At 43.8% G+C, this 20,581-nt stretch overlaps 1 protein-coding gene across 1 annotated transcript in view; it reads left to right on the forward strand.

Annotated features, from left to right (window-relative positions):
* The window catches only part of PCSK2 (proprotein convertase subtilisin/kexin type 2), an 850,498-nt gene that overhangs the window by 680,517 nt on the left and 149,400 nt on the right, over positions 1-20,581 (forward strand). Inside the window, exon 9 of the mRNA XM_078649584.1 lies at positions 18,620-18,835. Within this exon, the coding sequence (XP_078505710.1) occupies positions 18,620-18,835 (216 nt within the window). The remainder of the gene's footprint in view (positions 1-18,619; positions 18,836-20,581) is intronic.

Genomic DNA, 20,581 nt, shown 5'->3' on the forward strand with positions numbered 1-20,581 from the left:
GACAAGGATTGTGATTTTGTCTCGACTAAGATTTCAACCTCCGTAACCAGTAACCCAATTTCTTACATCCAGTATGCCTGAAGACTGCTCAGTTTTATCCCAGCGTGTCATCTATTGCAGATATCACACTCTTTAGGGTTTGCTGCTATTTTATGTTCCATTTTCTCTAGTCAATCCAGAACAAACTCAGTATAGAGCAGCACCTGCGATATTCGAAAGCAAGCAAATATCAAACACATCTGCAGGTCTGCAATAATTCTCGCTTGACACCTATTTCAGTGGCACTCTCTGGTGGTCTTTCGTCATACTAAAATTGTTTCCTTGAAGTCTTCTTTAGTGCATGTATTGGAGGCCTGCATGCAAGGTTTGTGTGGTGGACACTGGCAAGCTGAACGCAATAAACCGAGTCATTTTAAGGAGACTAGAATACAAATTAAAAAAATACTCTGACAGGCACTTTATGTTCCCATGCAATATCAGTAAGTAAAAGAGAAAGACAGAACTGATTTGTACAAGTACAGGAGACAGTATAAAAAGCAGGGCAGGTTTATTTTAAGGCACCATCAATCTATATTGATAGCGTTCTATGTTTGTAATTTTTCTCTGTACCTGTAACATCTAACCCTGTGACCCCTTTCGGCAGCAGCAAGACAAACAACACGTTTATCTAGAACTCTTGCAGTCGTTTTTTTCCTAAATGCCGAGTCACGGATCACCTTTTAGAGAGCCTCTCGGGAGCCTGCTTTTGCTGGCTTTTTATATTTCTTTGGTTTCATGGAAAGATCCTGGAACGTGTAAACTGATAGTGTGTATATATTTTAGAAGGCAGTTCTTCCCTGTTGATCCTGTACTCTGTATGAGTGTGTTTGTGTATATACAGTCACATTTATGGCAAAACACAAACCAGAACTGTTGTTCTCGGATTTATAGATCTAATAAGAGCACTTTCGAAACATTTCGACGACTTACCTAACTAATGTCCTCAGTGCACCCAGATTTTCGTCCAGTACTTTGGGGGCATTTAAATGGTGTTTTATTATGTTCAGGAGTTCCAGGGTTTTGCTGTATCGCTGTTTCAGACAGGTCAACAAGCAGGGGGAAAAAACAGCGGCCGTCGTTTAGTGGGCAGCCCCCCACTGTCCTTCCAGTTAGTGCAAGGGACATAAAGAGAGATTGCGCGCCACAGTGGGGCTGGTGGCACCTCTGGGATCAGGAACCCTGCCTTTCCCTGCACTCTAAATTAAGTGGATGACAGTAGGTGGGGAGACGGGTGATTTGCTGATTTGTGACAGATGTCCTTTTTTTCTGACTGTTATCCGAACTACCCTGTAATTAGCAAATCCTCAGTCAGCCAAGATGTCTTCAATTTTTGCATACAAGGCTGTTACCCCCCCCCCCCCCCCTATGCCGATGTAATCGGGAGAAAAAAAACAAGTAGTGGTTTATAAAAAAACATTTAGGTATGAGAGCCTTGCGCCTCTACCTTTAATTGCATGTCTTCTAGAGTTAGAAGCAGATAGGCAGGGAGTTTATAGGCCCAGATGAAAACCGGAAACCCAAGTGGGCTGATTAGAATCAGCTAAAACATGTAGGCAAACCCAAGTATTGAGTGTATGTATGAACCATTGAATTGATGTTGGTTTTATTTAAAAAATATGTTTAAAAGACTGAGTATTAAATTGGAAGTAGACAAATACTAAACAACATAGAAATTGTAAGATAAGGAAAGCGAACAGCCCAAAGGGGGAGAGGCTCAATAGGGTCTTTGAGCCAGAGGGAGGCTTGTTTCAGGAGGAAAGCCTTATGATAGGCAGGGAAGTTTGGGGAATTAACCCCGCCTTCTGACTTGGGGAGACGCAGTCGTAGTAAAGACATACGCGGTTTCTTACCAGACCACAAAAAGGTGGAGAGGATAGTGTTGATTTTAGTAAAGAATTTGGCAGGAATGGGAACAGGAATATTGGAAATGGTATAAAGAACAATTGGGGATAACATCATCTTGATGGTGTCGAGACAACCCCACCAGGAGAGGTATCTGGAAGTAAGGTCTGATAATTTTTGGGTGCATTGGCTAAGGCAAAGTGAGATAGTATCCGAAATAGAAGAGGTTATATGCAAACCAAGATATTTTATATGGGCCGGGCTCCACTTGAAGGCGGATGCCTCAAAATCAGATTTGAAGGTGAATTTGGTGAGGGGGAGAATTTCGCATTTGTCGTTATTCAGTTTGTATCCAGAGAGTTGAGAATAAACGTTGACTTCGGCAAGGAAAGCGGGAATGGAATCAGAGGGATTGGAAATGAAGAGTAAAATGTCATCTGCATAAGCAGCTAGTTTAACCTGCGAATGGGAAAGTTGAAAACCATGGATGTTTGGATTTTGGTGTAGTTTAGATAGGAAAGGTTCTAGGGCCAAGTTAAAGAGGAAGGGTGAAAGAGGGCATCCCTGGCGAACACCTCTGCCAAGACTAAAAAATGAGGATATCAAGTCATTGGCGCAAACTGCTGCTCTAGGGTTCATGTAAAGGAAGGAGATGAGGGAAATAAAATTAGGGCCAAACCCAAACCATTTTAGTGCAGAGAAAAGGAAAGACCATTCCACTCTATCGAACGCTTTCTCAGCGTCTAAGGCGATTGCAGCTAGGGAGTCACTAAAACGTGAGGACTTGGAAAGGACATTGAAGAGGAGTCTGGTGTTATCGGTAATGAAGCGACCTTTGACAAATCCAGATTGTTCGGGGCCAAGGAGCTCTGGAAGAAAAGGGTCCAGTCTGATGGCTAAAGATTTGGCATATAATTTGTAGTCGATGTTAACAAGTGATATTGGTCTGTAATTTTTACAATGTTGAGTGTCCTTCCCCTCCTTGGGTATAATGCAAATGTAAGCGTCTGAAAAAGTGCCCGAGGATGCACCACTTGCTTTAAAGGAATCGAGGAGACAATGTAATTTGGGTAACGAAAGGGTTGCAAAGTGTTGGTAAAATTCGACTGTAAACCCATCTGTAAACCCAGTGAGTGGAGTGCGGTATGTAATTCGCGAATAGTAATGGGGGTTTCAAGGGTAGATAGGTCAATAGGAAAATTGGGAGGAGGTTGAATGCTTGCAAAGAAGGTGGAGAGAGAGTGAGCAGAGGGTTGAGTTCCAGAAGAGTAGAGCGTAGAGTAGAAATGAGAAAATTCTTCCAATATATCAACATCTTTATGTTGCAGGACAGAATTAACATCAAAAACAGACTCAATATTCAATTTGTTTTGCTTAACTTTCAAATAATTAGCAAGAACTTTCCCCGCCCTATTTTTCCCACCATAAAATTTCGAACTGGATTTTAGTAAGTAGAGTGAGGCATCTTCAGTGGATTGCTTGTTGTATTTCATTTTGGCATCAACAAGAGCTGTCAAACTTTCCTGAGTGTGGGAGGTGTAGAAAGCATGTCTCTCTCTTTCTCCTTTCTCTTTTGCCGAATATCTCTCCTTCTCCCGCAAACCTCAATTCATTTCTACTCCGATTCACAAATATACTGCAAAACTACTCCTAGCATCTGCTCCAGTTCCCCCCTCCTCTGTTACTGATTTCCTCAACACCACTATTTGGTATAATAATAGCATTCTCATTAACCAGAAGCCGTTTTATTGGAAAACTTGGAGGCAACGAGGCTTGATCTGGGTTTCCCAACTCTTCACTGGATCTGCTTTCAAGTCTTTTTCTCTCCTTAGCCGAGCTTTCTCTCTCCCTTCCTCTTTTGATCGCAAATTCTTCTTACTCAAGACAGCAGTTATGTCCGTTTATGATTCCCTTTCTCAATCCCCTCTTCCAGTTGTTTCTCTTAACCCAACTGCATCACTCCATTCCCTACTCCGCTCAGGCCCCTCCGCTTCCTCCATCTACCATTCCTTTCGCAAACCTCCATTACCCCGGCCGAAATCCACGGTGGAAGAGCAATGGGAATCTGACTTTGATACGTCTTGGCCTACTTCCCTTTGGGATAAACTTTGGACCAAGCTCCGCAAATCCTCTAGAGCTGCTTCTCTCACACAAACACTTTTCTTCATTTATAATCGACTCCTCTACACACCTTTTCTTCTTCACAAGAGGTTCCCCTTGGTTCCAGATCTTTGCTGGTCCTGTTCCACCCCCAACGCCACGCTCTTTCATATGCTTTTTCTCTGTCCCCTTACACACATCTTTTGGACTCAAGTGTGGAACCAAATCAATACTATATTTCAAACTTCTATCCCTTTCTCTCTTACTGATATCTTCCTTGGCTCACTTTCCTCTTCTTGGGCTGTTGTTGATTTAAATGTTCAAATCATAGACTTGTTACTAGCTGTTGCATTCCAACAGATCACTGTTAATTGGAAAAATTCAAATGACATTACTTTTAAAGCTTGGTGGTTTAATGTATGCTATAATCATAGACTTGATACTGCATTTGTCTATCCACTTAATCTTGCCCCGAAAAGACACGCCCTTTAGCTTCCTATTACCCTTTACCTTGATGTTTGTGCCAAACGCTCCTCTCATTTACCTCCTTTTCAGCAAGAGGTTTCGAAACCTCCTTAAATTACCTTTCGTTCCTTTATTCTCTTTAGAACTTATTTTTCCTTACATAATATTTATTGTCTTACCTCCATTTACATAGCCTCATATATCTTATATCTCTAGCCTCACTTACACTTTTTTTTTTCTCCCTCCCCTGCAATGTTTTACTTTCTGATATTTATTGTTGTAACCTAATTTACCTTGCTTTCTTGATGATAATATGTCTCATTTCTTTTTCTGTAATGACACCTTTGTTATTCTAATAAACTTTTACTTGAACTTAAAAAAAAAAAGGAAAGCGAACAGACAGAGCTTTGCACATGTTGCACGTGGCAGGTAGTAGTTAACTTGTGAGTGTTCCAGGAGTGTTTTCTGAAGTCATTTAGAGTGTACAATGGGAATACCATGGAATTTGACTTTTCCACTGTAGTAATAATTGTGCCTTTTCAGTACACTTCTTGTAGAAAACTCGTGATCTGCTTTCTGCATTGAACCCTGCAATGCAGGTTCCTGTCAGTCCTCAGCACCGGCAGTTCTAAAAAGCAGGGGCTGGGACGGGTCCACATGGGCCTCTCTATTTCTACCCTCACCCTCGGGGTGAAAAAAATTCTGATCTCTGCAGCAATACCACCCTTTACTGCCTTTGAGGTAACTTCAAGGAGACTCGTTCGTTTACTGTCTCATCATTTCAGAACTGAAGCATTTCCTATATTCTATACAATGAGGCCATAGTTGTTGCTTATTTACTAACAACCATTGACAAAGCCGATAGTCCTGGCCTGTTGTAGTTGTAATGTTACTTGTTGTATCATATCTGGATGCAATGACAGAAGCACCAAAATAGCAGTCAGGTGGCATACTATTTTAAGCACAGATTTTTAGCAAACACTGTTTTAAGCCACGCCTTTAAGTACATCAGCCACGCCCCTATGAGAGACCCCCCCAGTTTTTTCATCCCACTTAACCCTGCTTATCCCTTCTTACATCGCACAATAAAACTGCATGAACGAGCAGATTCCATGTCAATGAAAGTAAGGTAATGTGCATTGAAAGAACTGTGGAAGGTTGTGGGAGGGAGAGGGAGGGCGATGGAGGAAGACAGGGGAGTGGGGAGATGATCTGGCTAAAACAAGCAGCCAACGAGCAATGAATGAATGCTGGAGGGGCAAATGAACGGAGGAAGATGGGGCGAGAGAAGACCAGGATAAATGAGCTGACAACAAGCATGAATGAGGATGAGAAAGAACTTTCCAATCAATCAATCAGTGGTTTATAGAGCGCGCTACTCACCCGCGAGGGTCTCAAGGTGCTGGGGGGGTGAGGGGGAGGTAAGCAAGTCCGGGTCAGTCGAAGAGCCAGGTCTTGAGGTCTTTCCGGAACGTGTGGAGGGTTGGGGAGCGTCTGTAACATGGGGTTGGTTGGGTAAGGTGGAGTCTGGGAGGTTGTGCAATAGGGAAGTGCAAGAGACTAGAAATAATAATGTGTAGTTAGGCATAAAAGGGCTCAACATCCAGGCCAGGGGGCCTCCAAGAGTTGGGAGGATGCGAGAAACATAGGGGATCGAGGAGGAGAGCAGGTTAAGTTCCCAGAGGGGTGAGATGCACAACTAGTAATCTTGATAGGGCTTGAAGAAGAAACAGCATGTGAGAGTTAGCCTAAGTGAGATACAGTGAATAGAGTAAGCACCTGAACACAGGCCATAGTGGGCAGCAAGGGTAGATAGAGGTGATGGGGCAAAGAAGTAGAATAGAGGGGTACAGTGTAGAATGGTACCGTTACTATAAAGTGAAGAGAAGGGGAGAGATGGAGAACAACATATTCCGTGGAGAGGGGACTGTAGAAGGGGGAACCAGGAGAGGCGAGCGCAAGGAATGGGGATTTAGCATGGGCAAATGAAGTACATGCTTTCTGAACACTGAGTACAAATGGCTGTAGCATATGCAGTCACACAAACAGAACAAGGAACATCTACTGTAAGAATACATGTAGGCAATAAGCATTAACTGCTGTTAGCAATGTAATTTCTTTTCTGTGCAGTTCCCAAGCTTGCAAACATGGTTTCACTACCAACCTCAAGATACACTTAAATGAACAAGAGCCCTTCCTTCACATACTTGCACATAAAAAGGATACAAATGAATGTTTATGTACAACACTACCATGCCACATGTGAACACTATGATGATTGGATGCCCTAAACATCTCAAGACTGCACTTTGGAGATGCATTTCTGGCAAGAAGCTTTCCCATCTAACCTTGCCCCCTCAATCGTATCCTCCACTTCACCACCTGAAGAGTGAGCCAAGCAAAACAAAATCAGTCTCATCAAACACATCCTCTGAGACCTTTGCTGTGTTTTCCATCCCAGCCGGATTCACGTTCCAACTCTGCACCCTTACTCATAATGTTCTTCATGAAAACAAGCCCCTTTTCCTGACTGCTCTCTTGACCATCGCTGGATGAATTAGACGTCTGAGATGTAATGAGACACTTCTACTGGAAGCCCCAAATGTAAGCCCACCTTAGCCTGATTCAGTTTCTCAAAGTTTCACTTTCACTTGGTACTCACAACCAGTAAACCTGCGTACGAAAACAACGTAAAACTCATCTATTCATAGTCAGGTCTACCATTAACTTTTTTAGGCCTTAAGCAGGCTCAGTCTTTAGGGTTCCCACTATAGCTCCATTTTACTTGTTCTCTTATTCTCTGGCCCCTGTCTGCTGTCATTTGAGAATATGATGTGATTACTCCATTCATTATTGTAATCTGCTTTCATTGCCTTTGTACATCTTCTATTTTTTTCAAGCACCCTTACATCTATCTGCCTGATCTTGGCTTGCTAAATATTTGTTCAAATGAATAAATAATTATTTATATACTTTAAGTAGATTTTAAATGCATATGCACGCACATCTGCATGTATACATAACTTCTACTTTTCCTCAATAAACCATTTCTCATAACAGGGTGTAAGGAAATTTTGCTTTTTGCATGCTCGGCCTCATTTTATGCTGAATTTTATTGGTGATTTTTAGGATCTACACACTGGGGCACTACCGTCCAGTGTCTGTGCTCTGTCCCTTTATAGAAACTGAATAATCAATGATTGGCTTGTGTAACCTTTTTATAATGCCTTGGTATATGATGGAGAAAATACACCTGTGGCATAGGAAGTTAAATGTCAAGTGTGGACTGCAACACCTATTGTGCTATCCACTAGCAAGCAAAACAAATAGCGGTAGTAGTGTATACAGGGGTCACACATCAATATTTGTACATGTAAACTGGGCTATCAAGTACTCATAACAATCCAATTGTACCAAGCAGCAAGAAAATATCTGACGGTGCCACTCAGGGTAAGTTGCTACTCACTTCCTAGGAAGAGGTGTGGCGCCGCGGCTAGGCCGACTGACTCCGGAATCTGGGGATCACAATTCGATCCCCGTCACTAGCGGCAGATTAGCCCAGCACCATGTGATTCTGGGCAATAGCTTGCTTAATCTTCCCGACGGCCCCCAGCGCCTAGAGACCCTTACGGGTGATTGTGCGCTTTACAAGTGTGGATTATTATTATTCCTTGGGTGCAAAAACACACAGGGACCTACGAAGGTACCTGTGAAGTAGTATACAGAAAATTATACCCCAGCACTCCTAAAAATTAAAGTTCCAAATATATGACCTTGATAAGTTAGAATAAAAGGGACAGAGGTTCAGTATGTCACAGTAAAACAACAGAGATGTATTCATTCCAAAAAATTCAATTTATTCTGTGTAAAGATTCAGAAAAGCATATGTATACAATTTCTGACAGGACTGTAAGCACCACAATTGTTATGTTATGTTATGTTACCTAAGTTTATATAGCACACAGCTGCCTCAGCAGAGAGGCGTCCCAGCACTGCCAGCGTCAGAGAGAACCAGGGGGCTAAGGGACAGAACAAGTAGGCAAAAGGAACGTGCAGAAGGACAGGAAGCGGCTAGGCAGAGGGGAAGAAAAAAGTTTAATTAGCTTTCCTAAAATCCAGCAGACGGTCCAGGCTATGGATCTGGGAATAGATCTGCATTTATAAAGACTGAATCTATATGGGAGAAAAAACAACTTCTTATTAAGCTCTCTGTATGACCTACAGAGACAGTACCCAAGGTGAACAGCTATATTTACAAGGAAACGAACCAAACAATAAAAGTACAGTATCAATTTCAGATTTTATCAGCAAAAAAGCAAACAATCACATTTATTTACAGTACCAACAGGGACAGTGCTGTTGATATCCGGCGCAAGTGCTAAGAAAGAAGGAGAGAAAAGGGTGCTCAGGTGTTTAAGTGAGAAGTAAAGAAATCATGCTAAAAAACATTTCCAATATTTACAACAATATAAACAAGCGATAGCTTTCCGCAATTAATAATACAAACAAAGAGCCTGTTCACTTCCTTCCAAGATGAATAATGGAAGGGGAGGGTGGGGGAGACTATGATACAGGCAATTGACAAATTGGGCGTCGACGTTTCGACCCTATTGCACGTGGGGAATTTACTACCTCGGCTGCGGGTCTTCTTCAGGACCATTATTCATCTTGGAAGGAAGTGAACAGGCTCTTTGTTTGTATTATTAATTGCGGAAAGCTATCGCTTGTTTATATTGTTGTAAATATTGGAAATGTTTTTTAGCATGATTTCTTTACTTCTCACTTAAACACCTGAGCACCCTTTTCTCTCCTTCTTTCTTAGCACTTGCGCCGGATATCAACAGCACTGTCCCTGTTGGTACTGTAAATAAATGTGATTGTTTGCTTTTTTGCTGATAAAATCTGAAATTGATACTGTACTTTTATTGTTTGGTTCGTTTCCTTGTAAATATAGCTGTTCACCTTGGGTACTGTCTCTGTAGGTCATACAGAGAGCTTAATAAGAAGTTGTTTTTTCTCCCATATAGATTCAGTCTTTATAAATGCAGATCGATTCGCATTACTTATTGTAAATTGGTTTACTGATGATTTCAATTTAAATCTATAGTCAAGGACCACTGTTATTATATCATAAATACCCAGGTCCTTTTTGATTTTGTGGGTGAACACCCCATTAATCTTATGGATCTGGGAAGGCAGGGAGTTCCATAGCTTGGCTGCTAAGCAGCGGAAGGATCGATCCCTGGCCCAAAGATGCTACACTCGGGGGACTCTAACCAGGTGCTGTCCCAGGGAGCGCAGCTGGCGAGTAGGAACATACAGAGCTAGCAGGTTAGCTAGGAGGCCGGGCGACGCAAGATTCAAGATCTTAAAAGACAAGCAAAGAGCCTCGAATTGGATCCGCTTGGCCATGGGTAGCCAATGTGGCCTCCGGATGGCACCAGTAGAGGGGCAATTACACGGAAGCCCCAACAGGGATCTGGCGGCAGCATTTTGAACACGCTGCAATTGCATTACCTCAGCCTGATTAGCCCCCAGAAGGAGCGAACTAGCATAGTCTAGTCTAGATAGGATGGCTGATTGAACAATCAGCTGGCGCGTAGGCGGATCAAAGAACCTCAACAAAGGCCTTAGTCCCCGAAGGAGGCCAAAACAGGTGCCAGCAACTTTCTTAGTATGATATTGAAAACTGAAGATCATCGAGAAAATCATTAACAGACAGCTAACTCAATACCTCGAAGAGAACAGAATCCTGGACCCTTCCTAGTCAGGGTTCCGCAGCAACCACAGCACCGAGACTGCCCTCATCGCCGCCACCGATGACATTAGGACCCTGCTAGATAATGGGGAGACTGTATCACTCATCCTCCTAGACCTCTCCGCCGCATTCGACACCGTCTGCCACCGCACACTACGAGCACGCCTCCATGCCGCAGGGATCCGAGACAAGGCTCTGGAATGGACCACCTCCTTCCTCTCCGGCAGAACCCAGAGCGTCCGCCTCCCCCTGTTCCGAAGCCTCCGAGATCATTTGCGGCGTACCCCAAGGATCCTCCCTCAGCCCGACACTGTTCAACATTTACATGGCCCCGCTTGCACACGTTGCCCGACAGCACGACCTCAACATAATCTACGCCGATGACACTCAACTGATCCTCTCCCTCACCAAGGACCCCATCACCGCCAAATTCAACCTCCATGAATGAATGAAGGCCGTCGCTGACTGGAAGAAGATCAGCCATCTGAAGCTGAACTTGGACAAGACGGAGGTCCTCATCCTTGGCTCCAACCCGTCAACCTGGGATGACTCCTGGTGGTCAACAGCACTGGGGGCAGCCCTGACCCCCACTGACCACCAACGCAACCTGGGAATCATCCTCGACTCAACGCTCTCAATGACCAAGCAAGTCAACGCCGTCTCCTCCTCCTGCTTCAACACCCTCCGCATGCTCCGCAAGAACTACAGATGGACCCCGACAGATACAAGAAAAACAGTCACCCAGGCCCTCGTCAGCAGCAGACTTGACTACGGAAACGCCCTCTACTCGGGCGCCCCGACCAAGCTCATCAATCGACTACAACGCATCCAAAACGCCTCGGCATGACTGATCCTCGATGTACCACGACACGGCCACATCACCCCCCACCTGAGAAACATGCACTGGCTCGCCGTCAACAAGAGGATATCCTTCAAACTCCTTATCCACGCACACGAGGCACTCCACAAGACCGGACCAGCCTACCTCAACAGACGGCTCTCCTTTTACACCCCCAACCGCCAGCTACGCTCTGCTGACCTCTCACTCGCCACCGTCCCGCGCATCCGAAGAACAACCACCAGCGGGAGATCCTTCCCACTAGGCATACGACAGACTCAAGACCTGCTGACCTTCAGGAGGACACTAAAGACCTGGCTGTTCGATCAGTAGCGGCCCCAACCTTCCCCCCCAGCGCCTTGAGTCCCTCGCGGGTATGTAGTGCGCTTAACAAATGACTGATTGATTGATTGAGGGTAGAGTCCATCCATACCCCCAGGTTCTTGACCATCAACTTAGGGGTGGGAGCTCTACCAAGAACAGTTGGCCACCATTGCTCACTCCAGAGACTCCTATCCTTCCCCACCAGCAGTACCTCCATTTTATTGGCGTTCAGCTGGAGGCAGTTTGTGGTCATCCACTCCGCAACGGCGGCCAGGCCGCTCCTAAACCTAGAAGCATCCAGCATAGAACCGTCAGAGAGGGCCACCACCAACTGCGTATCGTCTGCATATGAGACCATGGTGAGGCCCATATTCCTGGCCACCGTTGCAAGAGGCTGAACATATAGATTAAACAATAAGGGGCTCAGCGCAGAGCCCTGGGGCACACCCTGACCGATGGAATGAGCCTTGGAAAGAAATGGGGGGCCGGCATTCGGAATGATCTCTTTATCAAAAACGATCTGAACCATTCCAGCGCAAGGCACACAACACCCGCTTCCTCCAGACGCTGTAGCAGAATCCCATGCGAAACCGTGTCAAATGCGGCATTCAGATCAAGCAAGATCAGTGCTGCTGTATGACCAGAATCGAGAATGGTCCGCAGATGTTCTGTTACAGCCAGGAGAGCAGTCTCCGTACTGTGACCAGAACGGAAACCATTCTGAGAGGGATCCAAGATGTTATTAGTATTCAGAAACCTCTTTAAAATGTTGCTGACCTGAACCTCTGTAATCTTAGCTACCCAAGGAAGGAGGGATATTGGCTGAAAATGTTCCAGTTAGGCTACGTCAAGCGAGGGTTTTTTAAGTATAGGAGATACCCTCGCTTGTTTCCACTGCTCATGGACCACAGCTGTAGAATAAGAAGTGTTAACAACCTGGCGCAAGAGGGCCAGGAAGAGAGAGAGTGAGTCCCTCAACTGGGCGGGTTTTAAAGGATCGGCCGAGGAGCCGGATTTAACTTTCCCACTCAGTAGTGTAAACTCTTCCTGTGTGATAATGGGAATGGCTGCCAGAGAATGCAGTGAAGGAGAGCAACAGGAGGAGGAGACCCTTGCGGGAAGGACCGATAGATGGTATCCACTTTATCGAAAAAGAAAGTTGCCAGGTCCTCACACTGTTGCTCAGGTGAATTGAAGGAAGCAGAGGAATTTTTTCTTACTCTGAGTTCCTTGAGATTCTTAAAAATACATTTGGCCGGATTAGGGCTTAGCTTGATTTCATTAGCATAGTAGGCCGCTCGGACAGTGCAAATGGTTCTATGATAGTTTTTAATAGCGGCCAGATAACACTTTTTAGCCGCAGGGTCATATTCCTTTCTCCTAGCGCGCTCCAGTTTCTTACACGCTTTAAACCATGGACTAGAGTCAGATATGCGAACTTTAGACCATTTAGCTAGAATAAGGGAGTCTAACACTTGGACAATCCAGTTGCAGAAAGATCTATAGCCCACGTCAGCATCATTGTGTGGTTTCGGGGGTTAGCAGCAAGAAGCGCGTGGAAGTCCTCCAGCCTCAGTTTACGCCAAGGACGTCTAAAGACGGGCAGTTGAACAGCCTTGTCAGGGGGCTCGAAGGCAGGGAAGGACATGGATACCAGGGAGTGGTCAGACCAGCCTAGGGGTTTAGGTGTCTCCACCGTCGCAAAAGAAATATTAGAAAAGACGGGGTCCTGCAGATGGCCAGCTAAATGGGTAGGGCCGGGGACCAATTGATTTACTTGGCAGGCTGCCAGATCAGCAAGCAGACTGCAAATGTTGTTATCTTGCACAAGTTCAATATGCAAATTAAGGTCACCCATGATGCTGAAATTGGCTATCCCCATTGGAGCGTGCAGGTAGCCTCCATAAGGGCAGACTTAAATTTCTTAGCAGGCCCCAGAGGGCGATATATTAACAACCATGAAATAGTCAAGTGGGTGCTGAAAGTGATACTAAAACGCGTGCATTCACAGCCCTCCATCACTTCCTTGACAAATAGGCACGGATAGCAGGATTTAAAAATGACCGCAATGCCGCCCCCCCCTAGACTCTCTGTTAACTGTAAGAATGGTATAGCTTGGAGTCAGCGCTAAGCTAGGTTCAGCCACCATGTCTTCATTAAGCCAGGTCTCAGTTAGGAAAAAAACATCAGGAGCTTCCTCTATAACCAGATCATAGATTTCTAGGTAATGCTTAGCTAGTGAGCGAACATTCAAATGGAAAATTCTCATAAAAGACCTGGGATTGGAAGGAGGAGATAAAGGAAGAAGTGGCATAGGAGAATCAAACCTACAACAGAAACAGGACCTCCATTAGGTCCTCTGCAAACCTTGACCATAGAATGAACAGCCAAGAGTTCTGCCCTAGAGTAAGTGCGCAATCCTGAGAAGCCACCACCAGCATTCCTGGTGAGAGACGATTTACATGCGCAGATGGGCACAGACAGGCTTGCCTTTGGCGCACCGCTGGTGCGCCGCCAACGCGCGTACGCAGCGCACCCGCGCCATTTCCCGGTTACATACGTGCCAGCAAGTGAATTTAAAATTGAAGCGCTACCAGCGAGGTGCTTAGCCCCTCAAGACAGCTGGAGAATCAACTGCGCTCCCACGCCATGTCCCGGTTAAATACTGGTAGGGGAAGGAGGCCACAAAAGACTAGACCACCATCCACCAGTATGGCGGCTGAGAGTGGCCAACCGGAAGTGAGGGGCTCCCGCTGCAATGTTTCAAAGCTCCCTTCACAACAATTAGCCAAAAAGGCTGCAGTGGACCGGTGGAGCTGAAACTAGCTACGAGCCTTCCGGCAGAAATGCCAAGAAAGGTAAAACACACAATGCCACACAAGATATAAAATAAATTAACATTAAAGGAAGCAAAGTGCCAGCACGTGAATTTAAATAGAAGTGCTACTAGCGAGGTGCTTAGCCCCTCAAGACAGCTGGAGAATCAATAAGAATCAATTTTGGAGCGAATACAGATTCGACCATAGTTCGCCATTGATTGTGTGTGATTGAGAAGGCTGTTGTATGCCCTTTGAAGTCTGTCCTTGAAGATTCGCTAGTGTGCCGATGCATAGAGCATCTATGCAAATCAGTAGCATTGGATCCTACGACTAAGGACGGCTCATTTTTGAGAAAGGGGCCTATCAGAGCCTTCATTAGCATCAGCACACTAGTGAATTTTCACGGACAGACTTCAAATGGCATACAACAGCCTTCTCAATCAGTCGGGTATATTGGAAACACGACGTCTTTCATATTTGTGTGCCTTATCATTTCCCAAGACTGAAAGAGTCCACCAGGAGCTGCCCATAAATGTACATCTTGGGTTCTTATTGATAAACTAGCAAATCTCCACAGGCAAATCTTGAACTTTCAGAGCGCACTTGGATCCTGAAGTTATATACACATCACGCACAATCAATGGCGAACTATGGTCAGTTAACAAAATTCTCTTTGAGAGACTTGATGAAGTCACTGGATGTGATGAAACACGTGCCGGCTGTTTTTGTGCATGCTGACAAGGACTGATTTATGTCACTATGTTTTAATGAATGTCCTTCTATCTGTATTCGCTCTAAAATTGTGGTGCTTATAGTCCTGTCAGAAATTGTTATATATATGCTTTTCTAAATCTTTGCACAGAATAAATTGAAGACTTTTTGTATGAATACATATCTGTTGTTTTCCTGTGACATACTGGACCTCTGTCCCTTTGATTCTAACTTATCAAGGTCATACATTTCGAACTTAAAATGTTTAGTAGTGCCGGGGTATATTTTGCTGTATATTATCCACTAGTAGGACATGGAAAACATGACTTTAGGACTATTTGCGTAGCCTGTCTGCTGCAGTTTAATCCTGCAGTCGGAACTGCCAAAATAACCCTATTGAGAGGGGGAAACCCTTACTTTTAAATATTAATAGGTAATTGCTATTTAGGACTTGCAGCCCAAAAGGTAGGCTGCATAGTATTTACAAATGAGACATGTCCCTACAGTGACAAGAACCCCAAAAGTTATTTTCACTGTTGAAGACTTTGGTTGTCCTATGAGAAAACTAGAATACAGATTAAAAATTAATTCTGCTATCTCGAGTTTGGGACCAGCTACAAAAATAAATTACCCACTCTTTTCAATATTTATTAAAAGCCTAATACAATGATAACGCTGGATTTCTAATAAATATTTTGGAAAATAAACTTTTTAAAATGTACCTTTTTGCTGCCTGTAGCACCTCGAGGCAATCTACATTAGCTCTCCAGTAGCTGTCCATCAAGTATTTAACCTTAATGAGGCATGATATTCCTCCCAGCAGGTACATAAGAGATATGGAAAGACCCGGCCCATACACGGGAGGCAGAATAATTTTGGAAACACATTTGCGAACTCTGAAGTCAACACACGGCAATAGGTGGGGACTTTGACCACTAATAAGAGAGAAGACTGCTCTAAACAGCCCTGAGATAGTTGAACGGTGACTTACCCACAGCCAAACACGTGTTGGCTGGCAGAAGAACTATTATTCAATTAAAGCAAGACATGGAGAACATGAGGACTAGTGGATCATTCTTGTGGATTTTTTACTGTGTGAGCTCAGAGCGTTGTTTACATAAGAGACCACTTTGAATGACAAATTAACCTGAATGGGCAGGGTGACTCCTCTGTCCTCAGCTAGAACTTAATTGTGGGGGCTACAGCCCCTCCAGTTGGCACACTAGTGTCAACTTCTGCCTGACATGTCTTCTGAGGCACGTGTCTAACTTTTGCACTCTTAAAAGGGATCAAACAGGGCCACAAAATAATTCTTGTGTATCCTCTTGCCTGGCTGCTGAAGAACCCGACTTTGTCCTACCAGACTTCTGTTGCCTGATTTGTTGTGGGTGCAGGAACTGCTTCAAACTGGATTTTAGTGTTAGATGTGGGACAACATTGATGATCTACATAGTATCCTCCCATACACAAGCCCCAGCACTCAGAGCCCAGGTTTTAGTGTAGCAGAAGACTTCAGCAATCTTGGCATTGCCCCTTTGCACATGGTATTTTGGCCCTGTTTGCAGTAAGGGAAACATGAACTACTGAAAAAGTGAGTTAACTAATTGGCGGAGTGCTTAGGAATCAACTTCACCCACTAACTAGTGCCAGCAATAAATGTAGCACCCCAAGGCAGCTTAGAGGCAATGTGTATAGTGTTTAAGCAGCACTTCAAGCAGTGATTGAGTAAAAGCACAGCAAAAGACAAATCCCACATTAATTTTGAAAAAAAGAATTACATTTAATAAATACATCAAGATTAAAACAACAAAAATTCAATCAGTAGAACTGGACTTCGTTTCCAAGGAGCAACTACAATTCTATCGGTGGCCAGCCTGGGGAGCATAATTTCTTCTCAAAAAGTGACACAGCTCCCTTCTGCTTTGGAACTTACAAGAAATGTCAATGTTTTCCTTGAAAAAAGTAATAAAGCCCCTTTCTGAACTGAGACTTACAAATTCTTTCAACTTTTTGACTCATTCTTCGGGTCTGGTACTTATTTTTCTGCCTCAGACATTTACCAAGATCAGGAGAGAGAAAAACAAACAAAATGGAAAGACAGAATAGAAAAACAACAGAAAAAAACGTTATAAAGTTAGAAAGCAGAAACCTAAAAAGTGAGATAATGGGGAATAGAGGGTGTGGTGGTACATTTAAGCAGCATGAGGTGTATTCCAGACTTTGCCATACTATTTGGCGCCCAATATTCTACGAATCGGGCAGTTTCTGACCGCCAAATTGTCGATATGGGCCTTAATTACTTGTGGTGTACTTCCATCCACCATAACTAACAATTCACCTTCTCGCATAGGATAAACATTTAACAACAGAAGCTCTGGTCCTGTTTTAACTATGCCAGCATGCTCCAATAGATATGTTGCCTGCTTCCTGATTGGTGCCTTTATATGCAGGTCTCCAGATATGGATTAAACGTTAGACATAATGGCTTTTTATTCTATTTATATGTTGTGGACAAAAAAAACGTGTGGGTATGGCAGTGCAGGTAAGTGCCACACTATGTGCATATGTTTATACTGGAATCATAAATTACATCAAGATTAATGTTTGCAGAGTAATCTCAGGGTAATTGATATTGTTCTCTATTTTTCAATTGTTTTATCAATGATATCCGATTACTTAAACAGTCTTCATTCGAATGTGTTTGTTTTAGCCTTAGATGACAGTGTTGAGTCATCATCAAGCATTTATTTTTTCCTGCTTCAATTGTACACATCATTTGCATACATGTGTATAAATTACTTTCATTTCTGAAAATAAGGGAATACCACATCAACTCGCCCCTTTTAAATCTTGTGTGCAAATATTTATGTATTTAACAGGAGAGTCCTCTGTGCTTACCTATTCTCTAAGCCTTATTTCCTTTACCCTTTTTATTTACTATCCAGTGCTTCCATTGTATGAGTGAGTGCCCAAAGCTCTGAGCCAGCAGCGCTATTAAAAATCGGTTCACCAAATACCAAGGCTGGGAAGTGTTGCATTTACCTCATGCCTCTTTAATTCACTACCAGACAGTGGCATAACAATAGCCCCCGGGGCCCTTGCGGTGCGGGGGCCCGAGCTCCAGCGGGCCCCATCCGGCATTGCACACGGGCCTATTGATAACTCCTATGTTGAATGTTGCATCTTGATTTCTATATGTTCTGATAGGGGTCGGGGGTGGGGGGGAGGGCTCGATATACTTTACAGGGGAGCCCCCTCAAGTTTTGCTAGCCCACTGCTACTAGAAATTGCTGCTCCTTTATCTCTATCTCATTCTCACTTTGTGTCCGTCTTCCACCATTTTCTTCCTCCTTCATTCGTTTCTGTGTGTTTCCTGCTCCTGCTCGCTGTCAATATCTGATGAGGGAAATAAGTGCTGGCTGAAATTAAGCAACGACTATATCCATTAATCCTGTTTATTTTGTGTTTCTTTTTTGTATTTTTAATATCTACATTTTGTCATATCGATTTACAACTCCAATAAATCGTTGGTATCCTAAGGTAATTAAATTGAAAATAGCCTGTCATTAAAAAACGTATACTAGGACCTGTAAATAAACATCGTTAGATTTTACGCAGTTCTTGGCGATAATATCATGCTCTTCCTGACGCTATGGGACAAATAACAGCTGATTCTCTCTTAAGTGTGTCACATACATGACTAATACCCTCCTCATCCCGCAGGGCCGTGGTGGCAAGGGAAGCATATATGTCTGGGCCTCTGGTGATGGAGGCAGCTACGATGACTGCAACTGTGATGGCTACGCCTCCAGCATGTGGACCATTTCCATCAACTCTGCCATTAATGATGGACGGACCGCCCTCTATGACGAAAGCTGCTCCTCCACCTTGGCCTCCACGTTCAGCAACGGCAGGAAGAGAAATCCCGAGGCTGGGGTGGTAAGTGCCAAAGTTACTGTTCTCTCTGCCCTTCTGTCGCTCTATCTCTCTGACCGCCCCTCCCCCACCCTCGAGCACACAGCTCCTCTCCCCTTATTGAGTCGCATGCTGCCTTTGGAGAGAGCAGATGTCCCTTTGATGCAATGAATTTTTCAGGTGCACAATATCCAGTGATGCATGTGCTGTCAGCTCACGATATGGGATATTAATATTTAATACAGCAAATCAGCCTGAGGTTTTATGGCTCCTTTCATTTGAAATTCAAAAGGTATCAAATCGTGCAATTATCTGGAGAACACTTTGGTTTATTTGTATAGCTTGCAATTGTTCTCACTATTATGCGGTCTGCCTTGGAGCTGGTGATGGGTGCTTCCTTACTCATCTCCGACATACATTCTCTGCTGTATTCTCTCATTTATCAAAAGATACATCTTCAGCGTGCGTGATAATTGGAGAGCACACCTGTAATGTGCAAGCATATGTTTTTGGGCGAGAGTATTTTTAGTTGTAATTTTTGAAGTTTGCTTAAGGAAGTACTTTCAGTATTCCCATGACGTACTTCCTTTGAACAGGATTCCCTTAATTCATTTCTGACTCTGAAATGAGGGCCCATCCTTTTTAATGTTTATGGCTGATCGCTATAAAAACATAGGTGAAGAGTGAGAAAAGATTTTGACATGGGCTATGTGAGCAATATAAAGTCAAAAATACATAAAGTGAAAAGATATGTGGTATGCATGTAAAGGTGCTAAGCTTCCATGTAAATTCTGTCTTGATAAAAAAAGGTGGGCATAGCCTAGGAATGCGTAGAAGCACTGGCCAGGTAAATACAAGGCAAATTTGGCTGTCGCCAACTATGATAACAATTTACGAAAGAGGCGGATTAGATGCAGAGTGAGAAGGGGTCTGAAATTTACATTTGGGGAATTTCTGTGATAACCTCTACACCCAGGCACATTTGCTCCAGGGCAGGTGGGAAAATTATGTAGTTAAGAGGTGTACACTCCCAGAAGGTTAGTCACACATCTAGGGTGGACTACCTGGTCTGTACAGCTAAGAAAGGTGTCGGCTATTTCTAAAAATGGCAACACAGAGGCTACTCCAGACTCTCCTAGACTAGAGATACTAGTCTTCTCCACACTGCAGGTGAAAACAATATACCGGAATCAAAGAATCTCTGCCCATCAAGCCCTTCGAGGTATCACCCAAAAGTAGATGCTCCAGTGAATTGTGGAAAATGTATTCCTAACCTCCAACAAGTTTCTGTTGGCTACTGTTTTCCTCTGGATGTCAAAATAACTTTCTGCTGAGCTTACTACTGCAAAGGCTTGTTCGGGGCCAGTCCAGCAACCACCAACTTTACTAGACGCTGCAACTCAAGGGATCTGCACAACACCTTCATCCGACACCAGCAGTGGCTTCATTATTGACTTTTTGCACCCTTTTTTTCTCACCAGCTACCCCGGCTCCTGCTTCAACTCCAAGTACAGTCAGGGAAACTCTGTACCTGGACTTCTTGAGTCAGTTAAAATTAAACTAACTGTCGTGGCTTGGTTCTAAGTTCTGTATCTTCTAAACCTTCTTTGGATTTCATGCAACTCGATCTGCAAGTGACTGATTGTCACTACTGATTTTTCCAATTGAACGCAATACAACAATTTTGCAGTAATGTTTTGCACTGATTTCAGTTTGCTTCTAAAATCCATAACTCCGGTTATATGTATCCAATTGACTTCATTTTGGTGT

The sequence above is a fragment of the Lissotriton helveticus genome, chromosome 6, assembly GCF_964261635.1.
Source record: "Lissotriton helveticus chromosome 6, aLisHel1.1, whole genome shotgun sequence".
Lineage (NCBI taxonomy): Eukaryota > Metazoa > Chordata > Amphibia > Caudata > Salamandridae > Lissotriton > Lissotriton helveticus.